We start from the raw sequence: 17,024 nt of genomic DNA, 5'->3' as shown, positions 1-17,024 counted from the left end.
CATCATGCATAACTGATTAAAATACATTGACTTATGGAAAGATGTATGGACTTATGGAAGTTAAAGAAAATATATCACTTTTGTTGCATTAGATAAAACTGTAGTTCCAATGTTTAACACGCCTCCCTTTGCGAGCACCTCTGAACACGTCTCCTGCAGAGTGTGGAGCCGACAGGTGAACTTTCACCTTTATGCACACAACCGGAACAGAGCAGAGTTCAGTTTGCACAAACCCTGTCCCGGCTGCTCATTACAAACGCTGAGCAGCAGCAGCAGCAGCAGCAGCAGCAGCAGCAGCAGCAGCAGCAGCAGCTAGCCGCCCGCAGCAGGAATGGCAGAACCCAGCAGGATCCTGATCAAAGGGGGGAAAGTTGTAAACGAGGACTGTTCCGTCATCAGCGACGTTTACATCGAAAATGGGAAAATAGTGGAAGTTGGGCCGAACCTGCAGATCCCAGCCGGAGTGCGGGTGATTAACGCCACAGACAAGCTGGTGATCCCGGGCGGGATAGACACGCACACACACATGGAGCTGGCGTTCATGGGGACCAAGGCTGTGGACGATTTCCACATTGGGACCAAGGTGCAGTATTGGCTCATTATTACACACAGCCAGAGAAATAAAGTTGGGCATGCAAAAAACTCAGTTCCTCCTTATAACTACAATATGTAAATTTTATTAAAAAAATCTTTTATAATTAGTTTTTTTTAAATATATTTGTTCAAACTATCACTATGTTGTGATATTATAATATGAAACAAGTAATCAGAATAAAAATAAATAAATAAATAAAGCTTCCTTGCCTTCCCCTTTATGGTCTTGCTGCACCAATACACAGCTCTGTCAGGAACAACCAATCAGAGCCAGGAGGAGGGTGTTAGTGCTTGTCAATCCTCTCGTGTATATGCTGCTTACCCTTTCCCCCTTCATCTGTGCTATGCAACAACTAATTTACCAGTGTAGGGTCTGCTATAAATGCTAAGGCTAGCTAGCATGGCTACCAACAACAGAGGATAAACAGTTTTCCTGGAAGGGTGAGCTGTTTGTTTCCCATTAGCATATTTAGCAGCATGCACATGATGTCACCAAGACCTGGACCGCTGCTTTTCTTCAGACGGTAATAGTAGTGCTGGGAGGAAGTGGAGGAGCTCGATCTTTTCACAAATTATGTCTCATATTATACTGTCACAATATGACGGTTTAAACACAATTTTTGTTACAATTTACAAAAGTTGGAAGTAGCTAGCTTAGAAACAGACCCATACCTTCGCTTTCCTGATGCGTTTGTTGATTTGATCAAATCAACAAACTCCCTGAGTTTGTGCTACATGATTTATACCACTAAATAATAAACAGGGTTTTCTCTTACACTGGAGCAGACTTAAAAGCATACAAAAGTCTTGATGTTAACCAGTTTTGTTTGTACATGGAAGGCTACATGATGTTGGAGCATTTTCTCCATGGATACTAATGATTAGATGTGTACCTTTTCTATAATGCAACATTTGATTGGATCTTACCAAGCTCACTTATGAAATATATGAACGTTAACCTTCTTAACCTGTAAAAACGGTTTACTTCAAATCACCAAAGAGTCTAATGTCTGTCAGTCTTTCTGATTAATGGCTGCTATCCTCTTTTTTCCTCAAAGAAATGTTTACGTTGGAATAAGTTTGGTTTCCATCCTCGTCTGTGCAGCTGACCACGCAAACACTATGCGAGTATTTTTACAGTGAAATCAACTAAATAAAAGCGACAATAGGCTACCAACTGTCTGTTGACGAGCTTTACAGGCGTCAACACGCACATAGGTTGCTTTAAGGTCTCTCATGGTGGAGTGGACCGCGCTCTAAGGAATGTGATGTGACATACAAAGGGTCAGATTGTTTCTTTTCCAGTATCGGATGCCCGGCAGAACAAAGTGAAGGGATCAGATATTTGTGACCGATGCATCTCTTGAGTATAGCTATTCTTGTTCACCAACTTCCTCCTCTGTGGTAACTTTTGCCTCTCCTCAGGCCGCTCTGGCTGGAGGAACCACAATGATCTTGGACTTCGTCATCCCCCAAAAGGGGAAGTCTCTCCTGGAGGCCTATGACGCTTGGCGTAGGACAGCCGATGCCAAAGTTTGCTGTGACTACTCTCTGCATGTCGCCGTCACGTGGTGGAGTGATGAGGTGAAGGCACAGACTCCTGCTGATGCATTACTTTTTGTCAAAAGAGGCAAAATTCCAAATGTCCTGCTGTTTGCTCTGAGCTGTTGTATTTCTTTTAAATAAAATGCAGGTCAAGAAAGAGATGGAAACTCTGGCCAAAGAAAAAGGAGTGAACTCCTTCAAGATGTTCATGGCCTATAAGGATGTGTTTATGCTTCAGGACTCTGAGCTATACGCCGCCTTCGCCCAATGTAAAGAGATTGGAGCTATAGCTCAAGTGCATGCTGAAAATGGGGATTTGATCGCAGAGGTTTGTATCATTCTTAAAAATTGCCATTTGTTCCAAGAAGTTCTAGTATTTTCCTGTTCCAATTATTTTTATAGGGGATTTTTGTCCAATTTTTAAAGGCAGTTTCTCGTAAAATAAAAACAGTGTTTTCACTCTTAAAAACAAAAGAAAGAAAAAGAAATTCCCAAGTTAGAAAAGTCAAAAGTTTGACCAGTTTTTAACTTTTCAAGCTCAAAAATTTCTTTGTATATTTTTAGGACCTTTCTGAGATTAATCTAAATATTTCTGCATTTACTCCTCTTTTTTTTCCTCCATCTACAATGGTCCTAATATGTCCAATGTCATACATGCAAGGCCAGATGTAGCTGTGAGTTAATGTTTGACCTTAATGGTTTCAACTGTAGAGAAAACAAGGGTAGAAACTACAGTGGAAAATTTAGCTAAATTCACAAAAGTCTGATTTCTGCATTGCATTGAATCTTCTGCATGAAAGGATACACAAACAATAAAAGCACCCAGAAAAACAGCTAAATAAAAATTCTCCAAGTCATTTTTTCTTTCGGTCATTAAAAGACATTTCAACTGACTTTATTCCAACTTCATCACTTTGAGAGAAAACTAATTTGCATCAGAACCTGCATCTTGTTAAATAGATCTGAACAGGGTCGTTTGGATCCTGTTTTTTAATCAAATCACCACTAGGAGGAAGCAAATGCTAGAGAAGCTGCCTGTTTAACAGTGAAGAGGAAATATTTGTTGCTGCTGAGCAGAATTTTGATGAGCTTTTATAATTAATAGTCTTTAGGAATTTGAATTTTAAATCCAAAATTCTTATTCCATCCATCCATTTTCTGTACACCCTTATTCATGCTATACTTTTTGTAATGAAAAAAAATTAAAGTGCCAGTTACTTTGATTTCTCCACAAACAACAGACTTCAATGTGTTTTATTAGAATTTAATCTGACAGAAAAAAACACAAATTTGTTGTGAATCAGAAGGAAAATGGTTACAGTTTTATTAAGACTTCAAATTACACTTAACCTGGGTCCAATCACTAATTTAGTGACTTTTGGTTGCATTGGGTTTGTGTATTAGGGATACCAGAGTAACTGGGGCCGAAGACAAAAAAAAAAAAAATTATGTAACATTTTCTTCCACTTTACAATTATTCTCTACATTGTGTTGATCTGCCACATAAAATCCTAACTAAGAACATAAAGGTTTGTGGTTGGACATAGTATGAGCCAAAGCTCCTGGGGTATAAACACTTTTAGAAGGCCCTGCTTTTCTTTTGCACTTCATCCTGCCTTTGTTGTGTCCGTTCTATGCTGGGACCCCCCAGGGGGCCAAAAAGATGCTGTCCATGGGAATCAGGGGGCCTGAAGGTCATGAACTCTGCCGGCCAGAGGAGGTGGAGGCCGAGGCCACGCAGCGAGCGATCACCATTGCCCACGTTGTCAACTGCCCCCTCTACGTGGTCCATGTCATGAGCAAATCTGCTGCCAAGGTGGTGGCTGATGCACGCAGGGACGGTGAGTGGGGGGCCAGGGGCGTGTCTAGACCAGGCAGGGGCCGCAAACCATAGGTATGTTGCATGTTATTCTTTGCATTCAGAAATTTTGCAGATGCGCACAACAATGCTTTCTGTGTCGGCTACGCTACACACAAACTTGCTACCATAGCAGCATCAAAATTCATCTCTAAAAAACATGCAAACATTTCACACTTAGAAGAGAACATTCACTCCTTTACATCATCATGTTTTCAGGCTTCATGTTTATTTTGTTATTAGTAAGTGATCTTCTGATCACAGCGGTGGTTAATTAGCTAATTTAAACGCCTGCTCTACTGATGATCTCTCAGAGAGTTGGTATGTGGGTCACCTTAATTTCTTTGTTTTTTTTTAGCTGAACCGAAACAAATTCTGCAGCACATCTACATATTAAGGTTGTCAAAGTCAAGCTAGCATAACTGAACTACTTCTCTCTCCCTCGCTATTTTAGTTAACATTATGAAGGTTTGTTTGTTACGGTGGTCTAGGACACCAATTTGTCTAGTCATGAAAACTTTTATTTTTTCAAATATTTTTAGTCACTGTACAACAATTTTTAGTGCCTTTATACTAACACTATTCAACTTATCAGCCTAAAGTGAAAATTATTGAACCATTATACCTTACACTTACCCCCTTTTCTACTTTTTAAAGAGTTTTTATTTTTATTTGTGTAATAGTCTAAGCCTGCTTTTTCTAATTTAACATAATATACAAAAACCTGCCAATGGGACCAATGATGGAAATTAGCCAGTTGGCTATGATCTCATGTATTTTCATGTGAATGTTAATTAACATGTAATGTCCTGTTTTAAAATAATAAACTTGGAAAAAAAAATTCACCCTTAAACCAAATTTTTTTTTTCGGTTTTAAACCACCAAAGGAGCATTTCTGTTATCTACTGACATGGAGTGTGGACAAAATGCTAATCTGTGTACGATATGATATGAACAAACTGACTCACAGCTCTAGCTGGGGTGGAGATCTGATCATAATCATAATCCGATCCACAGATCTGATGATGACAAAGAGCTCAAATAGAAAATGCGAATAAATTATGCCTTGTTGTAATTGAAATGTGTCTTTTTTTTTTATTTGTTGACCGTTTTATAGGCCGTGTGGTGTTCGGGGAGCCAATTGCAGCTGGTTTAGGCACTGATGGGACCCACTACTGGCACAAAGACTGGGCCCATGCTGCTGGTTTTGTCATGGGTCCTCCTCTTAGACCTGATCCCAGCACCCCGGCGTACCTCATGGACCTCTTGGCCAAGTAGGTGGACATAAACACAAAATGTACCAAGAAATTTTGCATGTAGCATATAGGTGCATCTTAAAGAAATTACAATATTGTGAAAAAGTTTGATATTTCTTGACACTCATTTCAGGAAATGAAACTTATGTATTACATAATTGCTGCATTATTGTGGCGTGGCACGGAGGCGATTAGCTTGTTCTGCTGAGAGGTAATGGAAGTCCAGGAACTAGATTTCCAAATGAAATGCAAATTTCACTTTCATGTAAAAAGCTCACATTGGACCAGTGACCAATAGCTCCATTTTTTTTCTCCTTAACCCAGGTAAGACACTTGTAGCCCAAATATAGAATTCATCTGTGCTTAGTGGCTCTTGGAGTACTGAAGACTGTAGCCAACTGACCCAGACTGAAACAAGATAATGGAGCTCCAACTTAAAAAAAAGTTGAGTTAATTTGATTATATATAACAAATCAAGTCTGACAAATATACTTTCTTTACATTTGTTTAACATTACAATTTATTAAACATAATATATTTACTTGGATGAACTTGATTTGGTTGCTTGGAACAAATTTACAAATTTTTGTAGTTGGATTGCCAGTTTTTTTTTCTCAGTGCATTGAAGGTGCACTAGCTGATTAAGGTGCGATACCAAGATTTATATTTAACTTTTTTCACAATATCAAAATTTTGAGAGAGAATTTCAGGTGATCATTCCCTGCAAACTGTAATGATCAGAATGATGAGAAATAAAAACTTGAAATATATCGCCATATGTAATCAATCTATATAAATTGAGAGTTTCACTTTCTAAAGGTATGGAATTCTTTCACAATATCTCAGTTTTTTACTATTTAATTTAACAGTCATACATCTAGGTTGAGAATTTAGGAGATTTAAAATATGAAAGTTTTTATTTTATAATTTTGTGTTTAGTGATGATTTGAGTGTGACGGGAACGGACAACTGCACCTTTTCTGTGTGCCAGAAGGCCCTGGGCAAAGACGACTTCACCAAGATCCCGAACGGAGTGAATGGAGTGGAGGACAGGATGTCTGTCATCTGGGAGAGAGGAGTGGTAGGTCTGCATCAAACATCTGCTCTGTGTGAGACACTAAACAGCTCAGAGACAAAACAATAAACAGATTTAAGCTTACCGTCTAACCTGAACCAAACTGCTTCCATTTCTACACTATGCACTACATTGTGTTGTATCACATGACACCTCTTTAAAAATTTAAATAAATTTAAAATTGGTTGTTTGGTTGTAATGGGAAAATGGTTGTAAAGGGAAAAATGTGAAAAAAATTCAAGTGGCATGTATATGCTTTCAAGAACGCTGTCCTTGTTTAGGAGCATCCAGTGCAGAATGACAGTCTGTGTTACTCTCCATTGTTCAATTGTGTGTCAGAATAAGAGCTATGTATGTAATATATGTATGTAACTATGTATTTAAAATGCAACTCCACCATGGTGAAGTGACGGGGAAAAAAAGGAACTCTAATCTCAAAATGTACATAGTCACAACCACAGCCACCTATCTCTGTGTGTGGCTTTGTATTTGATACACTGTAAGGAACATTCTACCAAACATATTATGTGTGGGGTGATGTTTTTGGGCTAATGTAAATTGAGTTCAGGTTAGGTTTAGGGTTGGCATTAATCCATAGAAATTGATAAATGATGAATGGAAGCAAATATAAAGTCCCTGCGAAGATAGATACTCTGTGTGTGTGCGTGTGTGCGTGTGGGTGTGTGTGTGGGTGTACTTGCATATACTGCATATCGGGAACCACTTTTCCCATTTTCACCGACAAATTGAGGTCATTTGTGGAAGTGAGGACATTTTCAGGGTCCTCACTAGTTTTGCAGTTCTACTGTCTTCTGCTTGTTAAATTTAGAGGTACAGTGTGAATTAAGTTTTGGGTAAGGTTAGGGTTAGGATTGGCTAGAAATGACTAGGAAAAATGTCCATTAGGCATAAATGCAGTTCGTAAAATAAATGGAAGTCAATGCAAAGTCCTAATAGCGGTAGAAATGCAAACTTGCGTGCATGTGTGTGTGTGTATTCTTTGCATACAGTAATGTTAAAAGCACATTTCTGTTTTTTTTCTGCATCGCAATCAGAAAATGTAATAGTCACAAAGCAGCAGATTTGCTGCAGAGTTGCTGACGCTGCGTTCTCCTGCTGTTGCTGTGGGGAGTGTTTTCAGCCAGGCTAGAAAGATTTACTACAAGCAACAGTGCTTACAAATCACAAATTATAGATGATATTTTGGCACGAGAGGGCTGCCGCTTGCAAAGTTAAGTGCTGACCTATTGTGTGCTAATTCCATATATTGTTGTCATTCGCCGTGGGCCCCTCACGTTCTTCCCCCTGTCCTTCCACGCCTTTAGCACAGCGGCAAAATGGACGAGAATCGATTCGTGGCCGTCACGAGCAGCAACGCAGCAAAAATCTTCAACTTTTACCCGCAGAAAGGCCGCATCGCCAAAAACTCAGACGCCGATGTGGTGGTGTGGGACCCCAACCTGACGAGGTGAGGACCCCACGCTCAGGAAACCTTCAAAACTCAAGGTTCTCATACGTTACAGTTGAAATATTCCAACACTTCTGTCAGCGGTGAAGTGCACACAGTGCTGCTGGAACACCGGGGAGATTTAAAAGCGTGACTTCAACGTGTCGGAATAAATAAGATAACAGTTCAGGATTGTAACACTCGAAAGCATGCACTTTATAGATAGGGGGCAACTAAAAAAAGAAGCACTCTATCTTTCGTGTTGTGCCACCTTAACACATGCTAAGCTGATTACGCATGTGCATCATCCAGAAGTCTGGATGTCATCGTTTATCTGCAGCTGCAAATGAATGCAGAACACAATTTACATCTGAATCCGACTGAATGTTGGAATGGTTCATTTTTAGGGAGGATGCAGTGGTTTTTTTTTTATCTATTTTTTTCTTTTTTAGGAAATTATGTTTTCAACAGAAGCATTTTTAATACTGTTACATAAGCCAGATATGCAGTTTATCAGTGGGATGATGCCCTGGGGGGAACTGTGAGCATCTAAAAGTGACAAATATTTCATGTGGGAGCTCCAACAGTCATACAGCATAGAAAGCAGTTTTCAGATTATTTTTCAGCAACCAGTTTAGAATGTAACAATGCTGCATTTAAGAAAAGAAAGAAAAAAAATGAAATGATTCCATTATTGCACCCTGATTCCAGATTTTAAACAAACAGTAACTGTTTTGTGGAGCAATTGCAAAATATCCAAACACAGAGGACCATCAAGCATTCCAGTGGCATATGTAGTGTCAGACTTATATAATGAGAGGCTGTGCTTTGCTCTGTTTGTTGTTGGATCTTAATTGAGCCCTCTGGGGATATCTCTACACTGCAAAAACACAAGCTCTTACCAAGTAGTTTTGGTTTAGTTTCTAGTGAAGAGATCATAGTTGATTTGAAGTAAGACAAAACTAACTTACAGCAAGAAATGGGAGCTCTTTTTAAGTCAATAATTCCTTAAAGGGGTAGCAGTGTTATACACTTTCAGGGCATTTTATAGCACAACTGTTACCTTCAGTATTATAAAAATACACTGTATAACTTAAAAGAAATTTTTCTTTGTATTGCCTTGAAATTGTGCCTCTGTCTCTTTAAAATCTCCTGCTCCTTTTGAAACTCTGCCATCAGAAAATTATCTCGACATGGCTCCTCTACTAACCTTTCAACAACTTTTTATTAGTGTTGCACTGAGAAGTAGCTCCTATAATGAGCTCAGCAGATGCACAGTTCCATCAGGTGTTTGCTAATTGCTGCTGACTAGTCTGAAGGAGCTGAGTGGGGCAGTAGGTGGGAGGAGTGCTCTCTGAAGTGAAAGCTCGTAAGCTTGGAAACTACAGTTCAGAGGAGGAGCTTCGCCAAGAAGGCGGAGCTAGATCCACCCTGTTGTTTTGACCAGCTGAATGGTTGCCATGGGAGATTAATGGATTTCTAAATACACATGAAAGGATCAAGGCATCACTCCAGGTATGTTTTACATAATGTTATTTTACATAACATTATGTAAAATTCAAAACATTTCAAATAGTACCTCCCCTTTAATATTGATGAAAATGTACTAGTTATAAGCAAAATAATCTGCATAAGGAGCAAGACATTTTCTCTACATTATACAAGTTTAAATGTCTTGTTCCACTGATGGATTATTTCTCTCAGAACCAGTACTTTTCCAGGAATATTAAGGGACCATTATTAAAACAAGCTCCTATATCTTGCTGAAAAGTTACTTGTAAGTTAGTACTCTTGAAATACGATAAAACTAATATTTTCACCAGAAACTAGACCAAAATTGCTTGGTAAGATTTTGTGTTTACAGTGCAATAGCTTACTGTACGTAAACTGGAGCAAAAGGCATCACCCCTCTGATGTGCTGTAAATGAATACATTGTTACATTTGGAAACTGGTGTGACCCTTAAAGGATCCCCGGTAGTCTTACCAAAGAGCTAAACTGTTTGTCTTCTCTCGGTTCCACTCTCTCCTTTCAGTCGTAGCTTGTGTGGCGATGTCATAACGCGTTCCAACCACGCGCTCGCCTCGTGTTCAACCGCCGTGGCCGTGAAGTCATCTGTGAAATGCCGTAATTAATTGCCCCCGGCACAAGCGTCGCCTCAACATCATCCGGTGGGACCGGGCGCCGCAAACGGTTGCGTAACTGACGCTCACTCGAGTCGCCTCGTTTCTCATAATTGAGCTGCTTGAGTAATGAGGACACATCTTGTTTTTGTCAGTGCACACAACGGTGGCCGTGATGCACGGCTCTGGGTGTCAATGAGAACTTTGGAGGCGTGTGAAAGGCGGAGGGTGGGTGGAGGGAAACAACATATTTAAAGAAGAGACTGTGTCCGACTCGTGTTACTCTACCATACCGATCTGGTCTTTCAGCTGGACGTGATTTATTTGTAGGGCAGCATCAGTCTGCGTACAGCGAAGTGCATTTATTACCGAGAGATATTCTCCAGCATCCGGAAGCCAAACTAATGGGCTTCAAAATACGTTAAGCTACAACTCCAGAGCCAACTGGATCCATTAATCAAAATGCATACAATCTTTTCAACAAATGAAGACAAAACTAACTTATAATGTGGAGTTCATGAATATTTTTGCAAATTACTGTAACTGAATTTAAAAAAAAAAAGAAGAGAAAAATTACTTTCTTGAGCAATACCGGATTATAGTATCGATGCGGTAGTGTGGTCTGTGGTGAAGGCGTGTTTGGATTTCAAACTGAATCACACTTCTAGATAATCCTCTGGCTGTTAGGAGGCTACAGGAGATGATGGATGTGTTGCTTGTGTTTTCCTCAGGCTGTGTTAAAAGCTTGGCAAGGCGCTGCCATCAGTGTGCTGCAACCGTCGGGCGGCTTTGCTTAGACTGTTACAGTGTTTGACACTTCCTGTCTAAATAGCATCCACGTCTAATCCAGAATGTAAATCTTCACCCAGAACATTTAAATTGTAAGGCTGGTGGCTCACATCCGCCAGGTTTTACTACTGCAGCTTCTGGGGGGAAAAAAAACAACCTACATTCAATTTAAATAATTTCAGTGACGGTTATTTTAAAAGGGAAGTTAGAAGATCTATTAAGTCATTATCTAAGATTCTTTAAAAAGATACAATTTAGTCCAAAATGAATCATACCCCGCACAGATTTATGTGTAATCTAATCTTTTATTTTTATCAACACATTTCTTCTAACTGTAAATAATATTAACCTTTCCAAGTAGCCCAGTCAGAGTCCACTTCTTATTTCTGAAGAAAAATTATGGGAAATACAAAATTAGGGTGATGGCAACGACACCGTCATCATAAACATACCACAGCAAACATGCCAAAAGATGAAATGATTTGATTGAAATAATTCCACTAAAGATTTTTCCATTTATTGTTGAATATAATGTACATGGAAATGTACAAATCTACCCAGGGTCTGAATATTTTTGGGTTTAAACGTAGGAAGGAAGTCCTGTAGTGGACTGTGTCAAAGCGGATCTGAAGAAAACATTGTGGTGCTAGAATCCTGAAAATAAAGACGGAATATTTTTCAGCCCAGACATACAATCAAATTAACAAACATAATTAGTTTATGTGGAGATATTGTATGTTTTTAATGGTCCAGAACTAAATCTGACAGAAAATCTGTGGGATCTTCTGTAAAAACCTCAAAATGTAATTTATCAATAAAAAGATGTGGGTTGAAAGAAGATAAGTCAAAATTGTATTACACACCTATGGGATCACCTATATGATGATGTTACTAAGAAAGAAATGCAGTAGTTGTGGAAAATAAATCCACTTCTATTGTAAAGAAGTTCATGAGTTCTGATTTTGCATAAATTATTTTTTTAACTTTATGTAATAGATCATTTTTAAATTTGTTTTGGTGAAAAATGAAAAATACTCATTCCATATTTTTATGCAACTCATACCACACTCAATATCCACAATATCCAGATTCACATTTTAGCATTATGATGTGGAAATACTCCAGTAGGCTTTGAACTGATGGGACAGTTATGTAATAAGAAACAAATACATGTTGAAATGCTTTTTACTGACAGAAAGAGGCTTTGGTTATGCTGTATGTAAGAGAAAAAAAAATGTCATGAAAGTTAAACCTTAGTGATTGCTGTCTGACTCAGTCAGTCTCACTGAAGATCTTTCCTCTGTCAGCTGCGGCCAATTACTGAAAAGTTCTGATGTTTGGGACTCCGCAGGAGGATATCAGCCAAGACCCACCACCAAGCTGTGGACTACAACATCTTTGAGGGCATGGAGTGCCACGGCATCCCCATAGTCACCATCTCTAGAGGGAAAGTGGTTTATGAGGACAGGCAATTCCACGTCTCACCGGGTCAGGGCAAGTTCGTTCACCGAGGACCGTTCTCCGAGTTCGTTTACAAAAGAATCAGGCAAAGAGACCAGGTGAGTCAATGTACGCATCGACATCAAGGCAGCACAGTGTACGGTTAAATATATACCTCAACATCCAAGTTTGATTTGAAAGTCTTTGGGTAATCTAAAACTTCTCTGCACCAGTTTATACCCACATAATCATATTTAGCTGTCACTAGCTGCATTTCCTTTAAAAAAGAAACAGAAAAAAAAAAAAAACAATATTCAGCTAATGTCGAAAAAACACAATTTTCCAATTCCAGAGTTTCCGTTAAATAAGAAACACATTTAAAATTCACACGTGAATAAGTTTGCTAGTGTGATAATCATCCTCCAGCTACTGATTGTCGTCATCCAGTCCAGTTGTTGACCACATGACTCGTGTGATGCGAAAAAAAAGTGTTGCCTTTGCATTTTGTGCAAGTGGCGACCAAACAGACCTCACTTCCTCCTAGCGCCAAAGCATTTTATCAAAAAACTAGAGTTCTTCAAAATTGCTACATTTCTATTAAGCTAATTTATTTCTGAAATGTCAAACTGTGTTATTTTATGGTCAATAGAAACACAGCTACTGGCGGACTCACTGAGCTTCACAACAGAGACTTAACCTTTCTTTTGGCTTTGTGTGTCGCCTGCAGGTGGGCAGACCTGCAGCTGTGATCAGAAAGCCCTATGAAGGCAAAGTCATCTCTGTTTGAACTGACCGAGAACATGAAAGTCTCTCTGGATGTCCAACTGTGTCCCTGCAGTATGACCAAGATGCTATCAAAGCAGTAAACAAGAGACATTTCTTATAGATATGACAGTTTTAGACGTTTAAAGTGAATCTATTGTAGTAATAGTGGAGGATTTGCCTTTATGTTAACACTACTCAACATCTCGTTCAGCTTTCTGCTGGAAGATAAAGCTGTGGTACATTTCTTCAGCTGTGTCAAGCTTTCAGGATGGATCTGCTCAACGGGCTGGTCAGTAGAACCCACTAAATGTTTTTAGCTTTCATGTTTATGCTATGCAGTCACGTAAAATATTTCAAAGCATGATTTCATGTTTATAAAAGGCTCGGAAAACAAATAATTGTACCATTCATACCCTGCATATCGTGGTAGTTGTGCAATAAAACTACATCTAGATGTGAACTTGCATCTGCTTCTTTTCTTCTTTCATGCCAGTTTCCTTAATCTTTAATCCCCATTTCTCCCCAGTGCTTGTTGCCATTGGCAACGGGATTGATTTTTCTCACCCGAAAGCATCTTTTCATTTGATGAAATATTCATGAAAAACACACAGACGTGCATGAAAGTGTTCAGATTTACTTGATTGACCCAGACGGGCTGCGCGTGCTGATCAAGCAGGATCTGAGCCAGCCCAATGCGCTACATCTATGCCCATGTATGGAGATGCATTCTCTCATTTTGATAGTAAAAAAAAAAAAAAACAAAGGTCTGTAGCCGTCACCGAGCATCATGCGCCTGCTTCCCATTGGGCTTGGCGTGCCGCCGTGGTTTTATGCCACGGGGCCAGTTAGGACACAGCGTGAGCATATCAGGTTGCTACACGGGTCAGTGGCGGCGTGTGACTCACAGAAGGTCTACTCATGCTTGAGCAAATGCTACTTCCTTCCTCTTGTCTCTGGCAGTACAATGAGGGAAGCGGTGGTTTATGAATTTTTACTGTACCATAACGCATTTCTACGAGATATCAGCACCACACTCCGGATGATGTAACCAGCTGTGCTCCTTTAATCAGCATAAACACACAACCATGATTTGCTAATTTAATTCAAACAGATGAAAATATGTCAAAACATTTTCATTTTTCTTTAAGTTACATAAAGAGGTTCTATGAAACCAATCTTCTCTGGCATGGGTGGATTGGCCATTGGAAGCTGTGGGACATTTCGCCGTGACCTGGCCGATTGCCTCACTGCAAAAACACAATATCTACCAAGTATTTTTACTCTAGTTTCTATTGCAAATATCTTCATAGACTTAAAATTAAGATAAAACTATTATAAGTAACTTTTCAGCAATTGTTAAAAGATATGGTTTTAATAAAGGTCCACTATTGTGCTTCCTTTATCATTCTAGGATAGTTTTGTGGGCTATACAAAACATCTTCAATACATTTAATATTTATTTATTTATTTATTTCGAACAGACTGAAAAGACAATCAAGAAAACAAACAAAACAAAATAGAATAAAACAAACATAAAAAATAAAAATGTAAAACAAATTATTCTGTCAATTATTCTCAGATATTAAGATTTCACCCCATAAGTTCTGCGTGTTTTTAGCTCTTTTCGGAACGCGCTGTTTTAGAACTACGTCACGATTATGCAAATAAGCTGATGCTGGCCCCGCCCTCTTGACTCAGTATTTACATTCGCAACTCGGACACAAGAAAATGGCTCCAAACACATAAACAGTGGAGCAAACATACATCTTTAAACCCGGAGAGGAACAAGAAGCGCAATAATTAAGCATAAATAATAAATAATAAAATAACAATATCAGTAAAATCTGAGTGTCCAACATGTTTTCACAAACACTGCATCTTCTCATTGTAGATTATCGCTTTCAATTTACTACAATTCCGACACTAAGTGCGTAGATATTGTGGGTAACGTAATGTGAGATACAGTACACGTAGAGGCGTCATTGAGCACAGTGTTAGCTTGGGCTAAATGACAACAATACAAAACACAAAAGACATCAATAGATTATGTACTTACATCGCCGTCATCTACAGATTTGTGGAACAGTAGGAGCAGAACCTTCCTTTGGTAGAAGTCTTTTGGTAAAACCTCCAGTGTTGGTGATTTTCAAAGGACTCCTTCACAAACTGGTTTGCGCAGACTACAACTTTGGCAAATACCGCAGGGATTTTTCAAGCAAAAATAAAATGAAGCCACGCAGCTCTGTTCCCCATGTCTGTGAGAAAATGGACACGTGCTCAGAATTGATTGATAGCGGACAAGAGCAAAAAGCTTTCATTTCCCAGCAGCCATTGCAGCGGTAATTCAGCAGAACAAACATGGGCGTGGTCTTGTAACGAAGTGGGTGGAGCTTCACTTGGGTGGGTCGCCAGGTTAGGGGCTGGGCTCGGCTGGGGGTTGCTAAATAATAAAAATTGTGGAACAATTCAGAAGTTTTTGAAACAGGTGGTTTTGCATACACCTGTAGAACATTTACTTATTCCCCCAAAAAAACAACTGGGTGTTTTATTGTTCTCACTCTTTTTTTTAAATCTTTTTTTTTGGACTTCTTCTATTAGCAGTACCCCATTGGAAGAACAGAAATGTGCAGAAAGGAAATTCTGCATAATACTGGGCCTTTAATAGTTACATACTTTAAAAGCCTTTATAATAATTAAGGTTTATGTATACCGCATCTATTTTTTATTATTATTTTAGTCATTAACTAGGTTTCCATTGATTGTCATGCTAACTTTGAGTGAATTTTTAAAAAAAGAAAATGTAAATTTCATCTACAAGTTTGAAGCGACTCATCTAGGCTTTGCAAAGCGTAATTTCATCAGATGTTGAAGTTGTGCATGATTGATATGCTGATAACTAAACACTAAATACACACAATAGAGACAAAAACATAAGTCAACAAATGAACTTAAAACTAAAAAAAAAAAAGTGATCAAGACATCAAAGTGATATCTTGATCACTTGATAGATTGTATTTTTTATTTTTTTATGCAATCTAATACAAAATAACAAGATTTATTTTGGGCTTTATCATCATCATCTACAGATGCTGAATTCTTTTAAAGGATGAAGCAAATTTTGAAGCCAGAAAAGGCAGACTTTTTCAGTTATACGTATATTAATAATCAATGGTTCATTTACTAATCCCCCTATGGAATGTTGTGCTACAAATGTCATACCATCCATACTTTTTTCTACCAGAAAATAGTGCCAAAGAAAAGCATGTAAGTCAACAGTTTTTGACCTTTTAATACTCGGCCATCACCTCTCGGAGTCGAAGCTGGCTGTGAGCTCTAAGAGAGGCGAAGAAACTCCTGGAAGATCTTTACAGGAAATGACAGCACAGGAAAAGGGAGAACATAACTCTGCCTCCTGCACATGTAGGGTATATCTGTCATAGGTTACATAAGCAACTGGAGCTGCTCTGCGCTCTGCAGCGTGCACAGACATAACATCTGAATGCTTCGCACTGAAAATGAGGTTCCTTGCAGCCTTCTCTGTGTGAAAAAAACAAAACACAAAAATCTGTTTATATGTGGAATATGGTCTGATATTTTTCTAAAAATAATGTTACCTGTCTCCTTACACAATGAAAGTGAGAACTCAGTGAAGATGAATTGAACTGACTCATGGTTTGTCATTGGTTTGAGAGATATGTGTAGACATATTGCAACAGACACAGTGAAAATAGCACAGTTTAATGGAATGTTATATTTATTATGTTCATATTTTCGTCACATCAGTAAATCAAGTCAATCAGATCTGTCAGCTTAGTGTTTCAGAATAATCAAACACATAGTAGTTTACAGTTTTCTTGTTTATTATTGGTGCAAAATATTAGGGAAACTGTCCATTACAGGTTCAACTCAGTAAGGGAACTTGGAATGTTGGCTGCTTTCCATTGTCTCTACCAAACACTGCTTAAATCAGCCTGATACGACGTTTTCCTTGGGGAGCTGGACACAGTGACCTGTAGGCGTTCATGCAAGTAATCAGATTATACTGGAATGTCTGTCAGGATGTATTTGACCCAAATATTTACCCAAGACAATTAATTATATTTACCCAGTTCCAGTCTTATGCTTTTTTTAAA

General features: G+C 38.7%; 1 protein-coding gene and 1 long non-coding RNA gene across 2 annotated transcripts; one reads left to right on the top strand and one right to left on the bottom strand.

The window, feature by feature from the left end:
• The first annotated feature begins 229 nt into the window (after positions 1-229).
• dpys (dihydropyrimidinase) lies at positions 230-13,355 on the top strand. The gene is made up of 9 exons (XM_007569166.2): positions 230-583; positions 2,020-2,178; positions 2,288-2,467; positions 3,791-3,980; positions 5,115-5,271; positions 6,193-6,334; positions 7,654-7,796; positions 12,038-12,245; positions 12,854-13,355. Exons 1-9 carry the CDS (start codon positions 332-334, stop codon positions 12,911-12,913), a joined length of 1,491 nt encoding a protein of 496 aa, XP_007569228.1. The 5' UTR covers positions 230-331; the 3' UTR covers positions 12,914-13,355.
• LOC103149887 (uncharacterized) lies at positions 3,848-15,702 on the bottom strand. Its single transcript, XR_477516.2, has 3 exons — positions 14,948-15,702; positions 6,229-6,318; positions 3,848-4,004 (listed from the first exon to the last, which is right to left on the bottom strand). It is a non-coding gene; the product is annotated as an uncharacterized LOC103149887 (long non-coding RNA).
• Positions 15,703-17,024: the final 1,322 nt, after the last annotated feature.

This window comes from Poecilia formosa, unplaced genomic scaffold, assembly GCF_000485575.1.
Source record: "Poecilia formosa unplaced genomic scaffold, Poecilia_formosa-5.1.2 Scaffold0, whole genome shotgun sequence".
NCBI classification, from domain to species: domain Eukaryota; kingdom Metazoa; phylum Chordata; class Actinopteri; order Cyprinodontiformes; family Poeciliidae; genus Poecilia; species Poecilia formosa.
This window is presented reverse-complemented; position numbering and strand designations above follow the sequence as displayed.